Raw genomic sequence first — 27,511 nt, 5'->3', positions numbered from 1 at the left:
TGGCACTGCGAGCGCGGGAACAGGAGCACGTGTTAGAGCTGCGGCCGGTGCCCTGCCCCGGGTGCGCGTGCGCAAGGGCCACTCGCTGCACTGCCCTTTTCCAACGCCTCCTCTACTCGTGCCTGGCACCGCGTGGCGGGAACGTGGAGGGGCGTGGCCTCGCCTCAGGCGCTCTGGTGACTTCGCGCGACAGCCTCGCGCCCTGCCATTCTTCGCTCGGCCCGCGCCTGGGGAGGAACGCGGTCTGCATCCCTAGGACCCTCGCGAGCCCCGCAAGGCGCGGGAGCCGCTGCCGCTGCCAGAACCCTTCGGAGTCCTTCGGACTGTCGAAGCGTGAGCCCAGTGCCAAAGCAGAAGTCGAGACTTAACGCCATTTTGCAAATCCTGAGGCGAGTGCTGGTGACCAACGGGTCTGGGGCGCTGGACGCCACGGCTCTAGCTGACTTGAGGTGACAGAGAGATGGTGTGGAGACGGGAGTCGTTTGAGTCGCACCCTGCGACTCCTAGGGAGCTCCTAGGGAGCTTTAGAATGGATGGAGCAGGGCCACAGAGCTCCAGAGAGGTTTGAGGGAATCCAGGCTGGGCTTCTGGAAAGTTCTGAGTGGCGTTGGAGACGTGCGGTCTCCGGTTCGAGGCTCGGGCTTTTGGAAGCTAAAGGCGGGAGATGTGGAAATCTTAGTTTGGGGTTCCAGAGTTAATGTTCAGAGGGTCAGAGGTCTAATTTGACAGGGTTGGGGCTTTTTAGTATCAGTGGAGACCACTGAGGCAGGAGTAGATTCCGGGGTGAGGTACGGTTTGGGTCTTTGAGGATTTTATCTCCGGTTGTGGTGGCGCATGCCGGGAGGATTTGCTGAAGAATTAATTTTAAAGCCTTCCTACTCATTGCGTATAGATGTCACTTTAGGGTTCCAGATCTCAGTGGGATGCATGCGTGAGATCTAAGTTTTCTAAGGAGATCACAATGTGAAGATCTGAGGGACAGACAAGAGTTTTGAGATATTTATTGTAGGACATGAAGTACATTTTTAAAAATTATTTTTTCACTTTAAATTCCAGTATCAACCCTCCTCTCCTTCCAGTCCTCACCCCTCTGGTAGTCTTCCCCCATTCCCTTCATCTTCTCCTTTGAGAAGGGGGAGCTCCTCTTGAATATCCCCTCCCCCATATATTTTAGGAGGGGTGAGGTGGTGTTTTTTGTTTGTTTATTTGTACCCTGGATACTAGGATTTGGGCTTTTCAGTGTTAAGATTTGTGGTCTGAGCTGTCTGTGGTAATTCACACATACAATCTTTTGTGAGTTGGAGTCCAGACTGGACTATAGAAACCCGAGCTAGTATAAGGCAAGACCGTGTGGGGGTTAGGGCGGTAGTTTGTGGTTTGTGATTTTGGTATTAGGAGTAGAATCCTATTTGAGGGTCAATAGTCAACATTTTGCACATCCGGTACTTTAGTATTAGATTTTCAGGATGTATATATAGGTTTAGGAAGCTCCTTTTGGGGATTTGGTCTTCACTTTGTATTTTGTTTGTTTGTTTATTGGTGGCATAGTTTTTTTGTTTGTTTGTTTTTGTCTGATTGTTTTTGTATTTTGAGATGGGGTTTCATTATGTAGCCCTGGCTGGCCAGGAACTCACAGAAATTGGCTGCCTCTGCTTCCATAGTCCTGAAATTAAAGGCATGGGCCACTAATCCTGGTTGGATTTCTTTGTTTCTTTGTTTCTTTCTTTGTTTGTTTGTTTCTCTCTTTCTTTCTTCTTTTTTTAAGTTATTTTATATGTGAGTGTTTTGCCTGAATATATGTATGTGTACTACATGCATGGAGTTTCTGGAGTAGATGAAAAGAGGGCATCAATTCCCTGCAACTTGAGTTAGAGCCAGTTGTGAGCCACCATGTGAGTGCTAGGAATAAAGTCCAAGTTCCCTGGGAAAGCAGCTAGTGCTTTTAACCTAGAGCCATCTCTCCAGCTCTCACTTCAGACTTTTTAAAGAAAGATTTATTTTATGTGGATTGGTATTTTGCCTACATGTATGTTTGTGAAGGTGCCAGATTTTGTGGAATTGTAGCTACAGACTGTTGTGAGCTGTGATATGGGTGCTGGGAATTGAACCTGGAATCTCTGGAAGAGCAGCCAGTACTTTTAATTGCTAAGCCATCTTTTTTATTTGTTTGTTTGTTTTTAAGACAGGATTTCTCTATGTTATGTAACCTTGGCTGTCTTAATACTCACTCTGTAGACCAGGATAGCCTTGAATTCAGAGTTCTACCTGCCTTTGCCTCTGGAGTGCTGGAATTAAAGGCATGAGCTACCATGCCCGGTTCTCACTCGGTATTTCTTTTATTTGTTGATTTATTTTATGTATGTGAGCACACTGTAGCTGTACTCAGACACATCAGAAGGGGGCATCAGATCTCATTACAGATGGTTGTGATCCACTATGTGGTTACTAGAAATTGAACTCAGAACCTCTGGAAGAGCAGTCAGTGTCCTTAACTGTTGGAATCTCTTCAGCCCTCACATGGAATATTTAAAGTCAGTTTCCATCTAGTAATATCATCATCTAGTTGGGTGTGGGGACACAACTCTTTAATTCCAGCACTGGAGAGGCAGGACCAGGTGAATCTCTGTGAGTTCAAGTGCAGCCTGATCTACATAGTGAATTCTAGGACAGCCAGAGCTATACAGAGAGACCCTGTCTCACACACCCCCATATCCCTTTTCTTTTTTTTTTTTTTTTTTTGGTTCTTTTTTTCGGAGCTGGGGACCGAACCCAGGGCCTTGTGCTTCCTAGGCAAGCACTCTACCGCTGAGCTAAATCCCCAGCCCCCATATCCCTTTTCTAGAGGTCTCACCCCACACTTTTCAAACTAGACAGTCTGTTTTTCAGCCTTTGGCATCCAGTTGATATCTGAATCCCGAGATCAATGTCTGGAAACTTGCTGATTTTGATCGAAATTCAAGGAGCTCGAATTTACCATTTGAGATTTGTGATTTTCTTTTTAGAGTTTAGGGTTTTAATTTAGGTTCCTGAACCCATAGTTATGTCCTATTTTAGGAACTCTAGGTGCTTTTTAAAATGTACCATGTGGGTGGGGAAGGTCATAAATTTTTTGGCTAGTTCACTTTGGAGTCCCAAGGGTCACTAATAATTCTTTTCCCCCTTTGCAGATGTTGGGTTCCGACAAATTCTCGCGTTTCTCTGATCAGCTCAGAGCTAGTTCTCCGAGTTCTACTGACAGGTAATTGTATTCTAGTTTCAGTAAAGCACCAGCCACTCAAAACAATAGTAACAAGATGTTACTAAACACTGTTTCCAGACTGTTTGTTTAGTTCTTCGATTGTATCTAATGACCATTACAGCCATCCGGAAGGAAGTGGGTGGAAATATTCCTGTCAGTTCCAGAGAAGGTTCTGAGGTGATTTCAGGCTCTAATATGCTTTGTTGGTTTGTTGGTTTGTTTGTTTGAGTGCTGGGTATGAACCCAGTGCCTCCTGATGTTCAACTGCTGAGGAACTCTTTTATCCCTATACTGCATTCACATCACCCATTCTGACCTTTTTCTTTATTTTTTAGTTTTATGTGTGTCCATGTTTTGTTTGACTGTATGTCTGTGCATGCACCAAGTTCATGCAGTGCCTGAGGAGGCCAGAAGAGGGCACCAGATCCTCCTGGAATTGGAGCTACAAAGCGTGAACCACCTTTGGGTGCTGGGATTGCAACCTGGATCCTCTGTAAGAGCAGCAAGTGTTCTTAATGGCTGAGCCATCTCTCTAGCCCCTCTAATTCTGAGGTTTCTAAATGTGCTTTCTTCCGTTCTTTCATTTACAGTGTGTATTCATTCATCCTTGGGACGCCAATTGTTAGGAATCATCGGTATTGGGGGCAAGGGATATTGAAATGATATTGAAATGGCCTTCAGGGACACATGCATGATGGGCAACCCTCTACCGTTGAGCTATATCCTCAGCTCTAGGAATCTGCAAGGGGGGATTCATACAGCAGATTGAGGATTGGATTGGACTCCCTCTCCATCCATTCAGTTTGGACAAACTTAAAACATTCAAAGTTCATCTTACTATCTTCCCCTTAATGGATGTCCGTATACCCCTCCTTATCCACTTATTAACATTGCAATTTAAGCATCTCCTTTGCTGTGGTCCTCTGTGCGGGTACTGCACTCAGAAGGAACATCATGAAGAAAATGAAAATTCATGTGTCCTGCAGCCTATTGCTCCTTAGAACCTTTGTGATCTACAGTTCAGTCTCTTGTTTCCCCCTTTCTAGATGAGGAAACTTTATAATAGTAGGCTCTTGGTTTCTATGGGTAGAAACCTAACTAAAACTAACTTATGCTAATAAGGCACTTGTTGGATCATTTAAACAAAAATTCAGGGATATCAGGGCATGGCTTGGTCCCAGGCAGGCAAGGGTTGAAGTGGTATTGCTGCCCTGACTTATCTTATCTCCCTTATCAAACAGACTCCTCAGAGAGGGCAAGATGACTCACAGCCACTCAGGTCCATCTGCTGCCTGCTTGATCATCCCACAGAGCCTTTTTTTTTTTTTTCAGTTTTCTCAAGATAAGGTTTTGCTCCATTCTGGGTTGGCTTTAGACTCATGCAACCCCCCTGCCACAGACATACTTTCAAGTGCTGGGATTGCAGGGGCAAACAAACCATGCAAGTAGGTAAATACATGGGATCAGGAAGATAGTTCAGTGGGCAAAGTGCTTGTCATTCAAAGCACTGGTGTAGGAGTTTAATCCCCAACCAGCAGGAAGAAGCAGGCATTCATACTATATGTCTGTAATCCCAGCACGAGATGAGGGTGGAGACAGGAGGAGTCTTAGGCCTTACCGGCCAGTCAAAGTCAATCTAGCTAAATCAATGAGCTCCAGGCTGAGAAAGAAACTTTCTTAAAACATAGATGGAGAGTGGTTCAGGAGGACCTCAGGCCTCTACACACTCTTGCATTTACACACAAACATAAGTAATAACAGGGTCAAACAAAGTTTTGGGGAATTTATTTATTATAGTTATCTGTTGTATGCAGTATTAAGAATTGAACACAGAGATCTGTGTGTGCTAGGCAAGCACTAGTTTTTCTTTAAAAATAAAATCCCAGGGCTGAAAAGATAGCTCAGTGGTTAGGAGTGCCCTCTGTTCTTGCAGAGGACCCAGGTTCAGTGGCTTAAAACCATCATAACTCTAGTTCTAAGGGACTCCACTCCTACTTCTGACCTCTGAGAGCACCAGCTATGCACATACATGCATGCAGGAAAAACATACGTATATATAAAAATAAATAAAATGTAATACTTTTTAAAAAGAATAATATCTTGCGCTAGGTATAGCGATATACAACTTTAACTCCAGCACTCAGGAGCTAGAGGCAGGTGGATCTCTGAGTTCAAGTCCAGACTGGTCTACACAGTGAGTTCCAGGGCAGTCAGACTACCCAGAGAAACTTTGTCTCAAAAATAGATAGTTCTTGTTCTTGCTCTTCTCTTGCTCTCTTACCCTCTGCCCCTCTGTCCCCTCTCTCCTCATTCCCCTCCCCCTCTCTCTCCATGTCCTCATGGCCAGCCTCCTCTACTCCTTTACACAGGCCTCTCTATTCCTTTATTCCCCCCCTCTCTCTGCCTTTTTCTGTCTCTACTACCCCTCAACTCCCCTCCTCCCCATTCCCTAAATAAACTCTATTCGGTACTGAAAAAGATATAGATGGATGGATGGATGGATGGATGGATGGATAGATAGATAGATAGATAGATAGATAGATAGATAGATAGATAGATAGTTGAAGTTCAAGGCTAGCTTCATACATAGAGAAACCCAAAGCCAACCTGGGTTATCTATATGAGACCCTGTCTTTAAAAAAAGAAAATAGTTCAGGGTTAGCTAGGATGATAGTGATGATCCTGAACTCACCAGCAGTCTCAGCTACTGGAGAGGCAGAGGCTAGATCATGTGAGCCCAGGAATTGGAGGCCAGCCTAGGTAGCACAGTGTGTCCAATGGCAACACCCCTCAAAAACTGTATTCAGTGAAGAGGTAACTTGGAATCTAGTTTATGACACTTTTCTCGGCATTCGTCCATTCAGATGTGAGTGGTTTCCGTATGCACAAACATTTTGAAGAGGTAAACTAAGGATGCTGTCTGCTGCAGGAAGCCCATTAAATTCTTTCCATGGGTCTTTTTTAAAAATTTTTTTATTAGATATATTTCTTTACTTACATTTCAAATGTTATTCCCCTTCCCGGTTTCCTGTCCATAAGCCACCATCCTCTCTCCTCTCCCTCCCCGATACGGGTATTCCCCCCAAACATCCCCCTTACTGCCCCCCCATATTCCCCTGCACTGGGGGGTCCAACCTTGGCAGGACCAAGGGCTTCCCCTTCCACTGGTGCCCCAACAAGGCTATTCTCTGCTACATATGCAGTTGGAGCCCTGGGTCAGTCCATGTATAGTCTTTGGGTAGTGGTTTAGTCCCTGGAAGCTCTGGTTGGTTGGCATTGTTGTTCTTATGGGGTTGCAAGCTCCTTCAACTCTTTCAATCCTTCCTCTAATTCCCCCCAAGGGGGTCGTGTTCTCAGTTCGGTGGTTTGCTGCTAGCACTGACCTCTGTATTGGACATGCTCTGGGTGTGTCTCTCAGGAGAGATCTATATCCGGTCCCTTTCAGCATGCGTTTTTTTTAGCTTCATCAATCTTCTCTAGTTTGGTGGATATATATATATAGGCCACATGTGGGTCAGGCTCTGAATGCCCATTCCTTGGGCCGCTGCTCTAAACTTTGCTTCCATATCCCCTCCTATGGATATTTTTCCCCCACATTTTGGTCATCCTTCTTCTTGAGCTTCCTGTGGTCCATGGATTGCATCTTGGGTAAGGGTATTTTTTTTTTAAAGATTTATTTCTTTTTTATTTGTATGAGTTCATTGTAACTCTTAGCCTCTAGACTAGGTTCTGTCTAGATTTAGATCCTGAGGAAAGACTTCATTGGTTAGACTGTAGTTCTAGGTAACAAGTCACTCATTTTTTAGGCCAAAGCCTGCTACAGACGTCAAAGCATCTATAACCAAGCAACGCCTCTCCTTTACCTTCACTAGCACCGACCTGATGGCTGTCTGACTTGTACACTCATCCTCAGCAGGCCTAGGTTTAAAATGTCAGCGATGGGGTGGGTGGTAGCTAGATCAGTACAGTTCTTGATGTGCAAGGTTGAGGACCTGAGATTGGATCTCCAGTACCTCCAAGATACAAACAAATGCTGGGGAGATGGAGCTAGGATCCTTGAGGTTAGGCCAGCCAGTTTAACTGTATATGTGAGTTTTCGGTTCAGTGAGAGACCCTGTCTCAACAACTAACCTGGAGATTGACTGAGGAGGACACCTGATGTCAACTTCTAGCACATGCTGCATGCATATGTGCGTGGGTGCTTGTGTATGTGTCTGTATATGTACACCTGTCTGTATATGCACACACACACACACACACACACACACACTCAGAATATAAAGAGCTAAATGATAAGTTTAATGCTCTGCTTTCTTCATCACGAAGCTTTTATTAAACAAGTGACCCCACATTTTTATTTGTCGTGTCTCCTCAAACATTATTTAGCTCATGGTGGTCCTAGATGCTCTATGTTTTCACTGTGGTTGAGGACCTTGTCTCCAACTATACCCTCAGCTGCTGAAGAACTGCTTGTTCTTTATGCTCTTGTCCACAACTCCAACCACAGACTGGATTCTTGCTAGCTAATTGCTGAATGTGGGGGTGAGAAAGATGCTTCCAGCATTTGCTTACTTATTCTATGGCAAGGGAGGGTGGATATGGCATTATGTGTGCCGGAGTCAGTCCTTTCCTACTTACTATGTAGGTTCCAGAGATTGAACTCAGGTCATCAGGCTGCCCACAAGTACCTTCACACAGTGGCCATTTTCAAACTCTTGTTTGCTCCCAACCCCATTATTGTCCCTTTCCTTTTTTATATAAGAAAAATATTTTTAAAGATTTATTTATTTATTTATTTATTTATTTATTTATTTATTTATTTATTTCATATATGTGAGTACACTGTCACTAATCTTTAGATACACCAGACGAGGGCATCGGGTCCACATTACAGATGGTTGTGAACCACCATATGGTTGCTGAGAATTGAACTCAGGACCTCTGGAGGAGCAGTCAGTGCCCTTAACTGCTGAGCTATCTCTCCAGCCCTCCTTTTCTTTTCTTTTTCTTTTTTTCTTCAGTGTTTGGAATCCTCAGGCAGGCTGGGCAAGTACTCTAGTGAGTCTTAGCCTCTCACTGCTGAATCCTTTGGGTTTTTTTCTGGGGTGGGGCAGATATTTTTTGAGACGGGGTCTCATGTCGCCCAGCTAGCTGCAAAATCCCTGTGTAATTTAGGATGGCTAAACCAATCCTCCTGCCACCACCTCCCAAACGCTGGGACTAAAAGACCTGCCACCATGCCCAGTCCTCACTGGTGAGTTATAGGACCACTGAGTCACACTCCCAGTCCAGAGAGATTCTTCTAAAAATCTGGAGTTTGGTTAGGAAAATGGGCGTGCCTCCCACACAGAATCTCATCTCCTCAGAGTCAGGGACTGGAGAAACTCTTCCTTCCATGTGAGGCACCAGGCCCAGGGGCCAGGCGGGGAGACACTGGTGCATCACTGCTGAGTGGAGCTAAACCTGCACCTGCAATGGAAGGGTTGTTTTGGTGTGGACAGGGTAGGCCATTTTGGGGGAAGTAGGGTACGAGAGCTAGCAACTGAAAGCCCTGAGGAGGATTGGCGGTAATGCAGGTCTAGGTCACTCACAGGAACCATGGAAGCAATGGGGTGGTGTGTAATGTGGGAGAGGACGTCCTCATCTTTATGGTTCCACCAGGTGGGGTAAGGGTGGAGTTGTACATGTTCTATTGTGTGTATCTCATGAATTATGCATTTGGCTATCACAAATCAACTTTTGAGAGGTCTTTAGCAAGCACACCCTGACTTTCCAGAGTGCCACAGCCCATTGGATACAGTGAGAGACTACGGGGCATCAGTCTCACCTGCCGTGTGTAGTGATGCTCAGTGAGTATGGAAAAGTCAGGAAAGGTGGGATACTATGAGCCACACAGAGACTTTAAACTTGGCCTTCCCAAGATTACAGTGCACACTTGTAATCCCAGTCCTTGGAAGACTAAACCAGGAGGATTGCTGAGTTTGAGTCCCTCTTGGGCTACATAGCAAGATCCCATCTCAAAAAGAAAAAAGAAAATTGCTTCACCCCAATGGTATGACCTTCAAGGTGTGAAACAAGGGGGCAGCAAGATCAGATTTATGTTTCAGGAAAGCTGCTGCCTCAGAGAACATGGATGCAGGAGGCCAGGTGGGAGGCTGAGAGCCTTGGAAGGGGGTGAAGACAGCCATGCAGGGATTATGGATTTAAGAAAAGCTGGAGGGGGGTTGGGAATTTAGCTCAGTGGTAGAGCACTTGCCTAGCAAGCGCAAGGCCCTGGGTTCGGTCCCCAGCTCCGAAAAAAAGAAAAAAAAAAAAGCTGGAGGGAGGTGGGAGATGGGCAAGATTTGGGGACTCATTGGTCCAAGGAAAATAGGGTTATAGGTTCTGATGATGCCTGAGACCCTGTCTTGCCTGTTCCAGAATCGAGGTAGAGGATGGTCTTGACATGAGACTGAAGGTTTGGGGCAGGTGGTACACCTTAAAAGGTAGATGTGGTGGCTCATGCCTGTAAACTTAGCATTCGAGAGGCTGAGGCAGTATGATCACCTTGTCTCCAAAGAAACTCGGTGTAATTCTAGATGTCTTAACCAAAATTGGCTCTTATCCCCAAACAGGAAGGATAAGAAAAACCACACGAACAAACTTCGAGAACTGGCCATGATGATCCCTGTGACCATGAAGACCAGAAACAAGAAGTACACCAAGGTGAGGGGACTGAAGAAGAGGAGTCAGGTGGGAGGCAGGGTGTCAGAGCGGTGAGTGGGGGCCTCTCCCAGGAAATACACACAGACCTCTCAGTGACGGACTTGAAAATAGGAGTAGTCATGATGCTCTGAACAGGAATTTCTGGGAGCCCATGATCCCATGAGAATAGTTTTTTAGAAGACAAGTTCCTTACCCAGGGTCAGCAAGTGCTTTACCACTGACCTACACCCACAGCCCTGTGCGATTCTTCCAGGATAAGAGGTGGGGTGGGTAGAGCAGAGGCTGGAGATTCTTCAGTCAGAACTTGTTACAAAAGCATTGGTACCTGAGCTCCCATCCCAGAACCCACAGAAAGCCATGTGTCATGAGGTAGGTGTCTTAGTACACACTTGTAATGGTTAGCCAATCTAGCCTAAATTTGCCAGTGAGCTCAGTGTACACTGAAAGAACCTGTTTTAAAACCAAAACAAACCCACGATTTGTTTTGTCTCCAAACCCCTTAGGAATGATGCTGACCTCTACATGTATGTGCACACCCACATGAGCTTGCACATACACACAGGAAAGAGGCAAAGGGAACTGGGGGTGGAAAAAGTAGAGGCAGAGGTCACTCAGCAGAGCTGGAGCCCTCACAGCTGCAACCTGACACTCTTCTGTCTTGTTCAGCGCGGGGTTTCTCGGTTATTAAAAACAGCAAAGATTACTCCTACTCCCAAGTGATACTACAAGACAGAAGTGATGCCCTGCATGTAGTTTAACAACAGTGCTCTTGCCCGGCCTGTGCATGGCTCTAGAGGAAAGATAAAAAGGTGTAAGGGGAAGGCAAAAAGTGTGGCCTTGGGGCTGGGGATTTAGCTCAGTGGTAGAGCGCTTACCTAGGAAGCGCAAGGCCCTGGGTTCGGTCCCCAGCTCCGGAAAAAAAAAAAAAAAAAAAAAAAAAAGAACCAAAAAAAAGTGTGGCCTAGTGGTACATGCACTTCGTTCTAGCATTTGGGAAGCTGAGGCAGGAGAATTGAAATGCAAAGCCTGTCTAGGCTACAGAGTGAGTTTAAAACAGCATGGGCAAAAGCCTTGTTTCAAACTAAAAATGTAAACAGAGGACTGGGGATGGTAGCTCAGTGGTAGTGCCCTTGCCTTAGATACACAAGACCCTGGTTTCAGAGAGACAGACAGCCTCTCTCTCCCTCTCCCCCGCCGCCCCATCAGGAGAGAGCACCTTATCTTTTCCTTTGACATCTTTCAAAGGTCTCACACTCCTTGAAGACCATCAGGAAGGTCTATTCTACTCTGTTCTCATATGGTCTTCTCCACCGTTGACCCTATCGCCTCCATCTTGCTTACAAACATCATGATGATTACCTCGGGTTCATGTAGATAAGTAATCTCTCCACCTCTAGGTCCTTAGCTCAGTGACATCTGTAAAGTTCCCTTCCAAATAAGGCAGCCTATTCATAGACATGGGACTAGGATGTGGCTGCCTTTGGAACTGGGATGCTGACTATGGGGAAATTTTTCATGTCCTCAAGCATTTGTATATTTGGTATGCATAGGTGATGTCATAGGATTCTGGGAAGCCAGAGAAGAGAAGGACACAGTTCCTGCCCTCAAGGGATGAGTCTAGCATTTCATTACTACAAGATGTCCACCTCCTTTGGAATTATCTTTAGGCCTGTCTAGGGAGGCAGAATCTCTGAGGCAGGCAGATCTCTGAGTTCAAGACCAGCCTGGTCTAGAGTGAGTTTCAGGACAGGATTATATAATAGACCTGTCTCAAACAAATGAAAAAGAAAAATAATTGCTTTTGTTTTTGAGACAGGGTTTCTCTGTGTAGCCCTGGCTGTCCTGGAACTCAGAGAGATCTGTTTCCTTCTGCCTCCTACTGCTGGGATTAAAGGTGTGCATCTCCACATCTAGCAACATGCTTGCTTAAAAAATTATATCTGTCTATTTTATGTGTTTAAATGTTTGCCTGAATGCACACATGTACACCGTGTGCATGCCTGGTGTCTGTAAGGTCAGAAGAGGGTGTCGGATCCAGGGAGTTATGAGCCCCATGTCAGTTCTGGGAACTGTTCTTACCTGCTGGACTGACTGAGCCTTGGAGATGCTCACCTTTCAGTTTAAGAAATTCATGAGGGCTGGAGAGATGACTCAGCGGTTAAGAGCACTGACTGCTCTTCCAGAGGTCCTGAGTTCAATTCCCAGCAACCACATGGTGGCTCACAACCATCTGTAATGGGATCTGATGCCCTTTTCTGGTGTGTCTGAAGATAGCTACAGTGTACTCACTACACAAAATAAATACATAAACATTAAAAAAAAAGAAATTCATGAAGAAGGCTGGGTGTGACAATGTATACCTTTAATCCCAACAGTCAAAGGCAGAGGCAGGTGGATCTCTTTGAGTTCAAAGCTAGCCTGGTCTACAGAGACAGCCAGAGCTACATAGTGAGATCCTGTTCAAAGACAATACAACAATAAAAATCCATGCATTTTTTTTCTTTTCTTTTCTTTCTTTCTTTTTTTTTCTTTTTCTTTCTTTTTTTTTTTTTTTTTTTTTTTTTGGAGCTGGGGACTGAACCCAGGGCCTTGCGCTTGCTAGGCAAGCGCTCTACCACTGAGCCAAATCCCCAACCCAAATCCATGCATTTTTAAAAAACAGAACAAAAAGGAAGAAATTCCTGAGGGAACAGATTGTTCATAAATACCCAAGGGGAAGTGGTCTCCCACTGTCGCTCTGTGTTCAGCCTGACTGTTGACCCAAATCTCTCTGTTGCAACAGTTTTAAGTATTAGAACTTGAGATGGTCTCTGGGTTACACCTTCCAGTTATAGCTGCCAGGTCAGGTTCCTAAAGCATCAAGTCGGAGCCTTCTAGCTGGGTATGGAGCTCATGTCTGTAATTCCAGCACTTGGGAGGCTGAGGCAGGAGGATCACCAGCTACAGGCCAGCCTGAGGTACACAGTGAGACCTTTTCTCTAAACCAAACCAAACCAAACCAGTCTTCTACTTTGAAATCAGGGATGGGAATCTAACCACCTTTGCAGGAGCAATTATATGTATCTCTTCACAGCCACAGAGGCTTCATTGTAACTTTGTTCCAAGCCTGGGGTTAGACATGCCAATCTAGGAAAGACAACTGCTCAGTGCTCCTGACAGCTTTCCTTTCTTCTCTTCTGATTCCTTAAGACCCCCTTGAAGACAATCTCATTCAAACATCGACTAAGTCTTTTAAAAAACTGTGTGCTTATCTTGGGGAGGTGTCAAAAATTATTCTCTCTCAGTCTGTCTTTTGACTCTCTTTATATGGGGTTTTGGTACAGAGCCAGTATTGTTCCAGAATTTACAATTTTCCTGTGTTACCTTCCTGAGTACCGATTACAGGTGTGCTACTGTACTGTACTGTACTGTACTGGCTGATAATTTAGAATAATTTCTTTGAGTTATTTAGTGTCCATTGTCCTTGCTGGACTTTGTGTCCATGAAGGCACATTGCCTGTACTGCTTCTAGCTTTGTGTCTCCAGTAGCTCAGGAAGCATTTAGTGGAGGTAGTGGTGTGGGTGATGTCAGGCACTGGCCAGGAGCACCCTGTTGGGCGCTGTGAGAAATCTTCCTTAAGCCCCTGGCCAAGCCACCTCTACATCCTCTGCCTTAGAAATACAGGAATGAGTTAGCCAAAATCACGATTCAACTGGCTCAAGGTCAAAGGGGGAGAGCAACATGGCAACAGATAACGGAAAGCAGTGTGGAAAATGTGGAGGTGGAAAGAAGTCAAGGGTGTTTCAGAGTGCTGGCATTTTGGAAGTTGACCCAGCAAGGCCCAGATAGTCAAAAGTGGAGGTGGCCGGTTGGGGATTTAGCTCAGTGGTAGAGCGCTTGCCTAGGAAGCGCAAGGCCCTGGGTTCGGTCCCCAGCTCCGAAAAAAAAAAAAGAACAAAAAAAAAGGGGGGGTGGCCATGCTGAAGCTCAGAGGAGGAGTGGGCAGGTGAGGGGGCTTATGGGGAGAAGAGGAGGGCCAGATAGGGAATTAAGAATAAGCAAAAGGCCAGAGGCGAACAGTATATGCTAATAGCTGGGATCTGGAGGCCAGAGACCCTGATCTCTAGCCAACCCCATTGTGTTCGGCCTCAGTCTTCAGCTGGCTCTAGGGCAAGCTAAGGGTGAAACTGCAGAGCAGGTGAAGGAAGCTCTGCCAGAGGCTGCGCTGATGGCTCTGTGTGCAGTGGGGTTTCAGACTTCCTGGCTCTGTTCCCCAGGAGCCTCCTGGGCCCTGACCCTGGGGCAAGCCAGGGTTGCAGAATGCATCCTAGCCTGGCTTCCTACGCATGATCCTTGCCACCTCTGCCTCTGGAGGAGTGGGGATGACAGGTGGGCAATGTGCCCCACTCTCAACCCTGTCTCTGTGCAGAAGGAGATCCTGCTGCGTATCCTGCACTACATCCAGTACCTCCAGAGAAACATCGACATGACCAAGGCCTTGCTCAAGCTCCACAGCAGCAATGGCAAAGATGGATTTGTGGGTGAGCAGTTCCATCTCCAATGCCTTTAGAGCACATTTTCCTGACTGTTAGGGAAACCAATTGGCTATCTCCCCTTTCCTGGGGAAGGGAACTACATCAGAGAGGTGTACCGCAGAGAGGTGTTGTAGGAGAACCAGAGGTAACGACTCACACCCGTTACTTCAGCATTCAGAAGCTGGGGCAGGAAGACTGCATGGAGTTCAAGGTCAGCATAGGCTACACAATGATTTCCCGCCCAGTCTAACCTACAGAGCAAGACCCAGTCTCAATGAAACAAAGCAAAATACAGACACTGTGTTTCGTGGTTTGGAGGAGGAAGCCTAGAAAGTTGGCCTTCAAGGACAGCATAAGGGAGCCCTGCCAGACTGCAGAACCACCCTGAGCAAGATCATGTGGGTGTGAGGAAACGGGGGGTGTTTAGGGGCAGTCAAGCAACAGACGTGACTGGAGGAGATGCTGCACTGTGTGGGTTGATGCACACAAGCCACATCCCGATTCAGACTCTGCTGTGACCATAGCCTCTCGGACTTCAGTCCTGAAATCTGTAATTTGAGACCCCACCAGCACTTTCCTTCTGTGTATGTCATGGGAGTCAGACATGTTAATACAAACATCATGGGAGCTGTAGCACACAGCCACCCAGCACTGTAGAGTGACTGGTGTGAAACACTCAGACGGGAAGACGCTGTGGGCACAGAGTTAGAGCAGCGATGAGGTCTGTAGGCAAAACAGAGGGGTGGACATGAGACGTATTAGAAGACTCACCTGGGAGCACCTGCACGTTAATTTGTTTTTGTTTTTGTTTTTTCCTTATTTTATTTTATTTTATTTTATTTTTGAGGCAGAGTCCTACTATGTAGCCCAGACTGGTGTCAAACTTGCAGTAACTTTTCTGCCTTAGCCCCTTAAGTGCCGCCTGCCCCATCCTTTGACTTCTTAGCTGTGCAGCAGTAGACCTCAGTTTCCTCGTTGGTAAAGTCTGCCTGAAAACCTTCCCCCAACCCAGGGTAGAAAAGCCTTGTCTGGGAGGAGGAGGAGGATATTCAAGAGCAGGAATGGGGTCTGATCTGTGCCCTTTCTGCTCCCAGGGCCGGGTGTGAACCCATCTGCTGGCCAGACAGAGCAGCAACACTCCACCCCCTGCAGCTCTCAGAAGTCAGGCCTTTGGAGCAACTGTTCAAAACCTCGGAAGAAGAAGTTTACCCAAGTGTCAGGTATGTGTGGCCTCTGGAAGCACAAGGAACCGCTGTTACAGACGCTGTCACAGAGTAGTCTCCTTCTCCAGAAACACACAGGGTCAGACCCTGCCAATCTATGCCTGAGTCCGCTCCCAGGCCTTCATGGGCTTTCATTTCTTCCTCACTGGGCCGGCAGCAGTCCAGCTCCTCTCAAGGTTACAGAAACGCCTGAGCAGATGCTGCCAAGCAGTACTTACATCAGAAGCACTGACAAGGCCCAAGTAGGATGCTGCTGTCATCGTTTATTTTCCTTGATCTAGGGCATAGGGAGGTGGGGGGTAGCAAGATCGGGGTGTAGAGGCTGAGAGTCCTGGCTCTATCCCAGCCTCAGCGCACCCTCACTTCCCAACCCCTCGAGGCCCTCAGTGCCCATACCTGTGAAATGGGGCTATGACCTGCCTAAGCACTGGTCTCTAGTCACAACTGTACACTGCAATGATTTGAGGTGCTTAGAAATTCCTAAGTGTGTGGCACGCACCCATTGGCCTGGTGTGACAAGTCACGCCAACTGTGTGTTCTGCAGTTAAAGCTCAGAGTTGTGTACACAGAGTTGGCTCAGTGAGCTCTATCCGAAGAGCTGGGCACACCTGGGAGCACCAGGACAAGCAGTGCTCTGGAATATGTCATCCCAGAGCAGAATAATTCCCTGCCTGAGCCAGATTCTGAGGCATTGCAGTTCCTTTATCAGGCCCCCGACTCCTGTCTCTTTTCTCTCAGAGCGCCCCGCCTGGCCCTGTAAGCCTCGACGTTCTCTAGCTCTGGACCAATCTGAAAATCCCATCGCCGTATACCCAGCCACACACCCAGGCCTAAAGGAAGAAAATGAGGAAGGTGTCACCTATCTGGGAGACCTCAGCCCTAGCACCTGCCCCACAACTGCACCGCCCGTGTCTGAAGGGGACGAACAAGGGGCCCAGCTGGTGTTCTTGGACATGGCTCAGAACATCGTTGCCTATGACATCACAAGTTGGTGCCTTTCCTTAGAAGGAAGTTCCTTTTTTTTGCATGTATTCTTTGTCTGCTCCTCCCATGTGTGTACACAGATGTGTGTATCTGTGTTCTTTCACCAAATGGGGTGACAATGAGGTGACACTGCCTCTCACATCATGGGGCTTTCATTCCCAGCTTTCCTTTCTTGTGTCAGTCTCTGTAAGAGGGACAAGATTGGGGTTACCTTTGTATATACACCTCAAGTCTCAAATCTGTCATGAGGCAGCATATGCTTACTGGGCTTCTCTGAAGAAGCCAGACTGTCCCTTGGCCCTGTCACTGTATCAGAGGTGAGAAGGTGTTGAAATACCTCAAAAGGACAGGAGAGCAGGCAGGAGTGTAAGTCCAGGCCTCAAACTCACTCTAAGGCTGCCAGGTGCCCAGTTCCTCTCCTCCTTCATGCTTCCCTGTTCATGTACCTACTCTAGGCCAGGCCATGAACTATTGGTGCTTGTGACACAGTAGTGACTAAATTCTCATTCCAGCAATGGAATTCCCCACTTTTCCAGGGCCATCCAGACTTGCTGGGGTATTAGAATACCCTGGTCCCAGAAGAGGCATCTTGTGATTTGGGGCTAGACATGCCAGTTCACATGGCAGTGACTGGGCTAAGCCATCGGCCTAACGGTGCTGTACAGCAGTAAAGGACTTACAGGGATGGGGACAGGGCCAGGACTCTTGTGTGCCGTCATTGTTGTCATGGCATTGTTATTCCATGTTAAAGATCTGATCTGCTGGCAGCTTCTGATAGAGGTATGAGTCAATGTTGGGGTGACTCATGCACTCTAGCTTCACCCAGGCACCATGCCCGGTTCCTCTTCTTCCCCATGTCTTGGAGCCCTGGTATCTGGCCCATATTCAGGCATAGTTACCTTCCTCTGACACCCTCCTCTAGGTGATCATGCTGTAGAAGTCCAGGATGGAGAGCCCAATGCTGACATCAAAGTTCAGAGGTCCTATTTCCTCACCAGGGCACAGCCCTGTGTCAGGTAAGGAATCCCCAGGTGTCAGTGTCTGGGGCTGTATCAGCAGACTGTGAGAAATGGCTTTACATTCTCGGCCAGGGTTCCCTGAATGGCACTCTGAGCCCAGCTGCATGCTGGCTGGTGCAGGCTCCCAGAAAGGTCTGGCTTCCCAGCTTCTAAACTGGTTGTTGTCACCTGCTGCTCTTCCATGCCTCTCTTTCCCTCCCAGCATGTTCTCATCCATTGAGTTCATCTCCAATACAGACTTTGACTGATCAGTGGGGCTTGAAAGCCCCTGACCCAAGGTAGAGCCCAAACCTCTTCCTTGGCATTGGAGAATGTGACCCTCTCTCACCACGAGAACCCTCTTTTGCTTTACTACCAACCTTCCACTGAACAACCTAAATGTTCCCCAGTCCCCACACAACCTGCTCTGAGCAGCGTGCTGCCCTTGTCCCTCTGCTTGGAGTGTCTGCTTCTCTGATCACTCTCTCTCTCTCCTAGTTGCCCTCTTGTCTTCCCTAGAATCTCCTGCATGGGGTCCCTTCTGCTATCAGGATCTTTTTACCAGCTCATTTTTCCACACAAGAATTGAAGCTCTTTGGGGGCAGATGCCCAGCTGATTGAATTCCCTGGAGTTCCATGCACTTAGCCATGTGAGCTCAGTCCAGGGCTCTGTGTCTTCCTCTGATTCCAATTCTTGCAGGCAGAAGCTATTCTTGTGTACTTCCAGTGAGGCAGACAAAGAAGCCCCAGACACTGACCCCTGGCTTCCTGTTTGGACCTCCGAGGATAGCCCCAATGGTGATTACAAGTCCTCTCCTTGTAGGCTTTGAGCCTTCTGAACTTTCCTCACAGAGGAATTCTATGGCAGGAAAAGCAGGAAGAAGGCAGGGGATCTGCTAAGCACAGGGATGGAAAACACTATGCCTAGCATCATTTTGCCTCTAGTTGCTTTGCCGGGCATTGCTAATCAATCCCTGCTTTCCCACGACCCAGCCACTGCAGAACCTTTTAAACACAGAGCGATGGGTCACTATGGTCAGTCTGCTGGCCCTGGCATACTGTGATGGTCTTTCCTTTTTGTTGATGTGTTGCCAGGCAATGTGCCTTTTAATTTCCTATACCACCTCAACTCCAAATGGCAGTCTTCTCTCCCCACTGTCTGACGCTATCTCTTCAAAGCTTGCTGCTGTATTGGGGGTTGACCGCATACCTGAGTGCCATGATCCTTTGCAGGGAGCCCACTGGCTTTGGGGTCTTCCCAGATCAATACCTGGCATGTGGCAAACTACCTGAATGAGATCTTAGGAGTCAGCTCTTCCCTCTTCAGCTCCCCAAGCAAAATCCTGCCGGATCATGTCCTGGAGGATGGTACCTACTTTCTGACTGAAGGTGGGCTACTGGAGTGGGAGGAGCCTCATTCATTCATAAAACATGGGACACCCACCCACCAAAAATACTTGGGCCTGAGTTGAACCCAGTGGATTCCCAGAGGGCCTAGAGGGGCCTACAGCTCCTCACAACACAGGGACTACTAGGCCATGTAGTGAGGGGGAGGCTCTAGAAAGCTGTCACTGTGCCCTCAGCTGACCTATGAGTGAGACTCGGACACAGGCTAGGAGATCCCAAAGGGGAGAAAGTGGAAAAACATGGCTGGGCTATCTGGGGTGCAGTCAGAAAGCCTAGTCCTGCCAGTGTTCTGCTCACAGGTCTTTTGGAGTCTTCACCTGCTGCCTGTGAAGTGGAGGGCCCACAAGAGCAGGTAGGCTCTGTCTTCCTGGTTTGTCTCCCTCACTGTGCACCCCACACCTTCATCTTTCCCAGAGTTACCACCTCTGTCCTCACCAGCCACCTTTGAGCTCATTGTTGCCCGTGAGGGCCCTGGGAAAGGCCTACCTAAGATCACAGCTACTCCTCAAGAAGAGTGGGGTGGGGAAAGGGGCAGGGGCAGGGGGCTGGAATGTGTGGGGTGGGGGCAGGGGACTGGGGGTGGAGGATTCTCTCACCTTCCATGGTTTACTCAGTGTCCATATGTTTGACACAGGGTTTCTTGGATCCCAGGCTGGCATCAAACTCAATCCTCCTGCCTCAGCCTTCAGAGAGAGCTTGGATTACAGGAGTGTACCAATTTACCTGGGCAAATAAGTCTCAGTTCCTTGAGCGTGGAGTTTACCCACAGTGGATAGTTGCATCTTGGACCTCATGGTGGCTCATTAAGATAGAACCCACTGGTGTCATCCAGCTTTGTTTTGGCTTCCAGCTAAGCCATAGGAGGGAGCAGGAGAGGAGAACTAGTCAGCTGGGACTGGTGCTGAGGCTGTTATGGTTGTGCAGATGGGAGGGGGCACCTGCGTCTTCCAGCTAAGGCACTCTAGTTCCAGTTTCCTCATGATGCCACAAGGCCCTTGCTTAGGACATTAGAGCCAAGGTTCCCAAGTTTCCAGGGTGTGGAGACAGACAAGGGTGTGTAACCTAAGCTGTTCTTAATGTACTGCATATCCTGTCGTCAGTGTCTTTTTCCTCCTCATCTGATCCAGGAAGCATCCTCTGGAGCCCCCACAGGCCCACCTAACTTCCAATCCTCTGTCTCACTGGACCACTGCTACCTGTCGCTGAGTGAGAATGTCAAGGTGCTGTCCAACTGTGGCTCCAGCTCAGAGTCCACAGACACAGAGTCCTTGTGGGGACAGGAGGAGGTGAGAGGGGTGGCCACCTACCCAAGGAGGACAGGGGTCTTCTCCCTTGCTCAGCTTTCTGTCTTGCAGCAGGCCAATCCTGAGGGCTTGCAGACCTCAAGTGATGAGGACAGAGACTACACATGGACACCTACCCGGGGGTCTTCTGGCCTGCTGGTAGCTAGCAAGAAGATGAAGAAGGTCCAGGCAAGCCAGGGCCCCGAGAAGCCCAAAGACAGTAGAAAAGCCTGCCCTGGCCAGGTGAAGAAAAAGTGTGTTAATGGCTTCATCATGTTCTGCAGGATGAACCGGAAGCAGTACATCCGGTGGGTGAGGGTACCCAGGTTTTTAAAGGTATAAAGGGCTTACCATCCCCATGTGCACCCCAAGACCAAGTGGCCCTACTGCTGAGCCTTCCCATCCTATGCAGCACACCCGAGTGTCACCTTGAAACACTGGAGAAAAGGAAACTAATTGGCCTTTGTCACCTTCAAGAAAACTGCCATCGGGGTTGGGGATTTAGCTCAGTGGTAGAGCGCTTGCCTAGCAAGCACAAGGCCCTGGGTTCGGTCCCCAGCTCCGAAAAAAAAAAAAAAAAAAAAGAAAGAAAAAAGAAAACTGCCATCAGGAGGGGTTGCATTTGGGCTGAATCAGTCCTGCCTCTCTTGAGCTGTCAGCCCCTGCATGCTAGGCCACGTTGGTAGCAGGTTGTCCTCAGGAGGTTGGGGCTCAATCCTGCCACAAGCCCTAGAAGTCTCATTTCTGTGGGGTTGACTTAGGTCAGGTGCCAGTGCTGGAGCTGTCACTGTGGGATGAGTGCCAGCAACAAGAGCTGGTCCTTTCACTGGAAGAACATGTTGGGGGTGGAGCCTGTGAAGTGGTGGCTGTAGGTCATTTATGCTTTGGGGGATATATGTGTATCTCCCTTGCATCAGTGTAGAGTGTAACAGGGTACAGGAAAGCTGGTGGGAGAGAAACAATAGCTAAGAACCATGGTGTGGCCATTGTGACCTCCTCCTTCTTGTACCAGAGCCTGTCCTGGAACTGCATCCACAGCTGCCACCAAGGATCTGGCTCAACTGTGGCGAGGGATGACTATGGAAGAAAAGAAACCATACTGGTGAGAAGTACCTTCTAGAAGGCATGGGAAGACTCTGGGCCCCAACCTGTGACCCAACCTGTGACCCCCATCCCTCACTCAGAACCTCATGACTTTGCTAACAGGTTGGGGCTTTGCTGGGCTGAGAACCTGTGAAACTCCTTTTTCTTTGTATATGTGTGGTGCACGCACATGCATGCAGAGGCCAGAATGGGGCATCGGATGTCTTCCTTTTGCTTTTTGCCTCATTGTCTTGAGGCAAGGCCTCCCATGAACTGGGAAACTGGCCTTTACAGCCAGATGGCTGGACAGTGAGTTCTTGGGATCCACCTGCCTTTGCTCCCAGTGCTTCGAAGGCAGGTGCACACAGTCAGGCACAGTTCTTTCCATGGGTACTGGTGACTCAAACTCACAGCTCAGAGCACATGTTCTTATTCACTGGGTATCTCCCAGGCCCTGGGTCACAGGTTGGTCACAACTTGGGGGGGGGTTACAGGTAGAGTGCCACCTGCAGTTGGTAAGAGTGAGTTTTCCTGGGTCTTGGACCTGCTGCCTCCATTTCTGCTTTGTCACACGAGCATCTCAGTTATTTTCCTATTACTTGGCCTCTTCTATCTCATCTTACTCATCCTTCCCAAATTTTGACCCCTCCATCAATATCAAGGGCTCACCCTTGCTCCTTTCCAGACTAGCCAAACCCTCACAGCTGTGTGCTGAGGGTCTGGCAGGGCCCAATCTACAGTATTAGCCCCTGGAGGCCCAAAGGAGAAACTGGCCCCAATGGGACCAAAGAGAGTTCTGGTTCCCTCAAGTCCAGGATTGGTCACCTCTGGGGGCAGAGAACTAGTTGGGGAACCTAGGAGCCCAGCATGAGGAACCTCAATCTGTCCCCAGCACTAAGGCACGCAGGTTCAGCCGGCAGCACAACCGAATTGTGAAGCAGGAAAGCTCCAGCAGTGAGGACGACGATGGGGAGACCCCCAAACCCTTCTATCAGCTGCTGGCTGAGAAGGCCCAAGTGTCTTTGGGCCTCACCTCACTGCCCACCCCTCACTGCGAGTAAGAGGCAGTCCCTGCTGGGCTCTGCCACCTACTTAGTTCCCAGGTCCTCTAACATTTGTCTCCCCTGAGCTTCAGGCCCTGCTATGGCTCCCCTTCCCAGCCCCCCAGCTTCAGCACTAGAGAGGAAATGTATTGACTGACCCAAGGCTCTGTGTTCTGCCTGTGCACAGCCCTACCCAATAGCCCCCCTACATCTGTTCTTATAGGGTGGGGGCCCTAGATGAAATGCAGAGCTCCCCTCTGCCCCAGAACCACATGGCCTCACCTCACAGCGTCCTTCCCTGCTCTATGTAAAATGAAGTGAAACCCCTTTTACCAACAGGGGAGAAGGAATGTTGTGTCCAGGATCTCTTGGCCATGGTGTGCTTTCCACATCAAATCCAGAAGCCGTTTGCTTCTTCACTTTGAAAACCCCCCAGAGCCTACAGGTCTGAACTTAAACCCTTTACCTCAGTAATCCAGTCTTGAGACATAGTGACCCATGTTTATAATTCCAACATTCAGGAAGCTAAAGCAGGAAGATGGGATCTGAGACCAACCTGGGCTATATAGAACATGATTCCCATCTCAAGAAAAACAAGCCACAGCCTCTGGCTGGGCTTTGTCCCCAGTTCTCTCCTGGGTGGGTTGTTTGTCGGGTGACTCTTACCCTCAATAGCTCTGTTGTCTGTTAACTTGACTTTAATTGAAATGGAGGAGGCATAACATGTCCTAGAAAAATAAAGATTTACAATACAAACTAGACAAAGGGGTCAGGATTGCCCCAGGGGACAGGGAAATCTTTGGTCTGGGGCTGGATCCTGGGGCTCAAGTCCAGGGAAGCAGGGGAAAGGCCTGTGCACCCACCAGACCCTCAACAGGAAGGGCTGTCTCTGGGCAACCCTGGTCTCTCAGGAAATTTTGGGAATGGGGTATCAGTGGGGCCATCAATAGTGTTATACTGAGGGTGCTGGCTGGAAATCAGCCACTTGGCAGAGCCTTCTCTTACTAGTACTAGGTAGAGGAGGGCACAGCCCAAGTCAAGGCCCCTAGAGCCCACACACATTGGGCAGGCAGAGCAAGGAGAGGACTAGAACAAGATCTGTCATCAGGAGAGGGACAGTGCCCTGACCTGTGGTGGTCTCTCTGGCTCCTCCAATGCTTGTAGCTCATCCAGGTAGGAGGGCGTAGTGTGGGACTTCAGACTGCAGCCACTTTACTGAGGGTTCCTCCTGTCTTAGCACCTTGACACCATTGTCAGGAGAAGTGGTTAAATCCAGGCAGTTACAGTTCCAAGGGCTCCTCCACAGGCACGGACTGCAGCTGGGTCAGGACCTTGGCCTCAGCTTCTAGGCCCTCGTCAACCTCAGTCCCTGCTGTGGCCCCCAGGAGCAGCCCCTGGTGGTCAGGGTCTGGTAGCCTCAGCACAGTATGGGTGGCCTGTGTCCCCAGCCCCTCTACTCCTGTGCTCAGTTCCAGCCCTGCTGGCCAAACTGGCACAGCCGCAGGTGACAGCATCAGACCTTCAGGTAGGGGTGCTGAGAAGCTGGAAAGCAGGCCAGAGGAGTCTGGGGAGAAAGGCAGGCTGGTGGCAGAGGTGACAGCAGGAGCAGGTGGCAGTGGCTGAGTAGAGACTGGCCCCAGAGTGTGACCCTCTGGGAGGGTGGGGCTGGGGCCCACTGGGAGGGCTCCTTCAGGCACTGTGATAGCTGGCTCTTGCTTCAGGGGCAGGGCTAGACTGGGAGCAGGAGGCAGGACCTGGGAGACGAGCATGCGGGTGGGGAAGGTGGCCGTGAGGAGGATCCTGCCCTGCTGCACAGCTACCCCAGTGACAATGGGGCTGCCAGACACAGGGTTGGCCAGGAGCAAGTTTCCTGTGGAGAAAAAAGGTGGAGTGGAAGATGCTGGGTGACAGGCAGGGGTGCCAGTAGGCTTAACCCCAAGACATATGCCAGGGTGAGACGACTGCTCCCCAAGCCCACTCAGACCCCAAGAAAAAAAGGGTACCTGGAGTAGCGGATGAGGGAAGTTGCAGCGCAGTCACTCCCACACTAGAGTTTATCAGGTGCACATTGGTAGGCCCTGCTGTAGCTGCCACCTTCACAGGACTGCCTGGTCCAGCTGCTAACAGCTGGAGAGGTCCCACAGCCTGAGGCAGGGTTACCACCTGAGAGGTGGGCACCACCTGGGGCAAGTTCAGCAGTGGGGAGGTGGGGCTCAGGCCTGTTGGGTACCCAGAAGAAGGGGAGAGTGGTACAACCTGAGGAGCAGCCACAGAGGGCACAGCTCCAGGGGTCAAAGGGAAGGTGGAGGCAGGTGGGGGGCCTGGGACTACTTGGGGCAGGGTTCCTGGGATTTCCTCTCCAGGAGTAGTTCCATGAACCCCTTTGGCCTCAGGGGCCTCAGACTGAGCCTCATCCAGTCGAACCTCTCCTGTCTGAGGGTCCAGGACCAGGGAAGTCTTGGTCTCACTGACCCCTTGGGGACTGGGCTGTGGTTGAGGGGTACCCCCTCCCCCTGTGAGTAGCAGAGGCCCCAAGCTGGAGCCCTCTCCTAGGGTCAAGCTATTGATGATGACTGGGCTGCCATTGAGGAGCACTGCTGGGGGACTGCTGGCTGCCAGGAAGCTCCCGTTCACTAGGATAGAAGAGGAGGCAGGGCATGTGGCAGAAGGGGTGGCCCCTGCCAGGAAGATGGAACTCTGGGTGGGAGCCTCAGCAGCCACGGAGGCCACACCCCTCTCCAGGTCCTCCGGACTGCGGCTGGACTCATCCTCCGTAGTGGGGTTCCCGTCAGACTCGCTGGAAGGAGAAAGGGTTAAAAGTCTTTTTAGGCTTGAAGGCTTTATCACCCTTGAGGCATAGGCAACCCAAGCTCCCGTTAGCTACTTTAGCCCTTCAGAGAACTCAGGGCCCCTACAAGCTCCGCTGGGGTTGACAGCACGGCAGGAATGCTAAGCTGGAGGAAAGCTTTCCCGTCGCCTTGGCCTGCAGCCGCGCACCCAGGCTGCCCCAAGTCCCCTGGGTGGGCAGGCGCGTGGCTGCCTAGTGAGGCAGCAGCTTTTACTCCAGTTCTTCCCCCCGGCGTCAGAGACCAGAGCTAGAGGCCTGGCGCGGAGGTGGGAGGGGAAGGGCTTGGGTTACAGGGAAACCGGAGCCGGAGGAGGTTCACGTTTCACAACAAAGACAAGCGACAGACCACGCTGTTTGGGTTGGAGGGGGCGTGGGGGTGGGTGTAAGTAATGATCACCGAGGGGCCAGATTGCAGAGCCCCAAAAAGCGGGTCTTTACCCCGGGTGCCTTAGACAAAGGCCCCCTTCCCCTTACGACCGCCCCATCCAGGGATGCCTCACTTTTCCTACTGCTCCCCTTTCCCCCACTCCTGGCACTGCAGTCTCAGCATAGTCTCAGCTGCAAAAACCTCTGCCGTGGGGCAGTGATGCCCAGAGAACCCAGGGTGTGCCTAGTCTCTCTCAGCGCTCAGCCCATGCACTCGCCGACGCCAAGGAGGGGTGTGAAGGGTCACTCGCGCAGACTCCAGCAGCCACCTTGGATGAGGGCCGGTCCCCCTCACCTTTTGCAGGGCGCTCCACCGCCGGTCCCAGTACGGTCGCGCTGTCGCCGGTTCTTGAACCAGTTGCTGACCTGTGTAAGTGAGAGGCCGGTGAGCGTGGCCAGGCGGCGCTTCTCGTCTGGCGTGGGATAGCGGTTGCCGCGGTAGCAGGCCTTGAGCGCTGCTCGCGAGCGCTCCTTGAAGCAATAGACCGTCTCCTCGCCATCCCAGATGGTCTTGGGCAGAGGGAACTTCTTGCGCAGCCGGTATTTGTCCACCGCGCCCAGCGCACGGCCACGGGCCCGCTCGGCCTCGTGGTAGCGCGCGCGCAGGTAGAGGTCCTGCAGGAAGGCGTGGTGGGCGGCGGGGAAAGGGCGGCTCTCAAGGAGCTGGTAGAGCTCGGCATATTCACCCCGCTGGAAGGCCACTAGGGCCCGCGCGCGCAGCACCGGATCGCTGCCACGTAGACGCTCGGCCGGGGGCAGCGCGCCCAGGAAGCGGCTCAAGCGGCCGGCGTGGCCCGCCTGCAGCAGCGCCTCGCACACACATGCCACCTGCTCGGGCGAGAAGCGAAGGCCAGTGGGCGCCTCGGTCCCGGTCTCGCGTGGAGACCCTGGGCCGCTCGGGGACCCAGAATCCGCCGCCGCCCCCTCTCCCGCCCCGGCCGCCGCCGCCTCCCCCTCGGCTGCCTGAAGAGTCTGCAGAAGCTGGCGCGCTTCTTCCTCCTCTTCCTCGGTCGCCGCCGCCGCCTCCCCCTGAGCCGCCGGCCCCGCGCTCGGCTCGGCAGGCGAGGTAGCCATGTTTGGCAACTTTGGGAAGTTCCTCCCTCCTCTGCCGCCTCCCGCGGGCTTCCCCAGCCCCCTCCCCCGCCCAGCCCTCCTCGCCTCCTCCTGTCCCCTCGCGGTCTTCTGGCCCCTTCCCAAAGACTAGACCCAGCTCTACACTGGGGTCTGTCCCTGTCCGTGTGTGTCCGCCCCCCTCCCCGGCTGTCGGGATTCTTTGTTTTTCCCTCCGTTTCTGGCCACGCTTTCGGCCTCCCCCCCGGGTGTGCCTCTGACTGAGGGCCTCAGTTTCTCTATCAGAGCAACGGAGAAGGTAATGGGCCTTCCAGGGGTGTTAAGGGCGCGAAGCTCTTCGATCTCCCAGGTCCCTTGAAGGCCCCCTCCCTTTCCATCTCCGCGCCTTGCTCCGCCTCTCGGAATTCCCGGCCCCGCGGGTAGGCGGTGGATCTAGCTGGGAGGAGGGGCGGGGAAACTCGCTCGAAAGTTTGCAGCAACTTTTCTGGGGCGTCTGTCCTAGAAGCGGATGCGCGTGGCTTGCGCAGGCGCAGTGGGAAGGTGGCGGCAGGCTGCCGGCCCAACCCCCTACTTTTCCAAGCTTGAGTTGCACAGCTGGGTCACAGCTGGGGGGGAGGGTGGGGGGCGGCGGTGTCTCTGGTGGCTTGTTGCTCCTCTCCTACTGGCTAGATGCCTAAGCTCCACCCT

General features: G+C 50.4%; 2 protein-coding genes across 6 annotated transcripts; one reads left to right on the top strand and one right to left on the bottom strand.

Annotated features, from left to right (window-relative positions):
• The first annotated feature begins 204 nt into the window (after positions 1–204).
• Positions 205–23,238, top strand: Meiosin (meiosis initiator). 4 transcript variants are annotated; one of them, XM_087556127.1, is made up of 15 exons: positions 205–389; positions 3,168–3,238; positions 3,574–3,731; positions 9,853–9,943; positions 14,353–14,464; positions 15,553–15,678; positions 16,420–16,668; positions 17,588–17,681; positions 18,364–18,461; positions 18,897–19,052; positions 19,370–19,422; positions 20,198–20,356; positions 20,426–20,661; positions 21,366–21,455; positions 22,329–23,237. In XM_087556127.1, exons 4-15 carry the CDS (start codon positions 9,896–9,898, stop codon positions 22,495–22,497), a joined length of 1,590 nt encoding a protein of 529 aa, XP_087412253.1. In that variant the 5' UTR covers positions 205–389; positions 3,168–3,238; positions 3,574–3,731; positions 9,853–9,895; the 3' UTR covers positions 22,498–23,237. The 4 variants fall into 4 exon arrangements, with proteins under 4 accessions (XP_087412253.1, NP_001434271.1, NP_001434270.1 ...); NM_001447342.1 differs by lacking the exon at positions 3,574–3,731 and having other exon boundaries at positions 18,391–18,461; positions 22,329–23,238; NM_001447341.1 differs by lacking the exon at positions 3,574–3,731 and having other exon boundaries at positions 22,329–23,238.
• On the bottom strand, positions 22,329–27,222 carry Six5 (SIX homeobox 5). 2 transcript variants are annotated; one of them, XR_015622284.1, is made up of 4 exons: positions 26,049–27,222; positions 24,483–25,276; positions 23,608–24,349; positions 22,967–23,207 (listed from the first exon to the last, which is right to left on the bottom strand). XR_015622284.1 is itself a non-coding variant. In NM_001372077.1 (3 exon segments), coding segments are annotated over 3 exon segments (2,163 nt in total). In that variant the 5' UTR covers positions 26,828–26,852; the 3' UTR covers positions 22,329–23,759.
• Between the last annotated feature and the right edge of the window lie 289 nt (positions 27,223–27,511).

This window comes from Rattus norvegicus, chromosome 1 (genome assembly GCF_021556685.1).
Source record: "Rattus norvegicus strain SHRSP/BbbUtx chromosome 1, alternate assembly SHRSP_T2T, whole genome shotgun sequence".
Classification (NCBI taxonomy): domain Eukaryota; kingdom Metazoa; phylum Chordata; class Mammalia; order Rodentia; family Muridae; genus Rattus; species Rattus norvegicus.
Note: the sequence above shows the minus strand (reverse complement) of the source record. Positions and strands in the feature narration are given on the sequence as shown.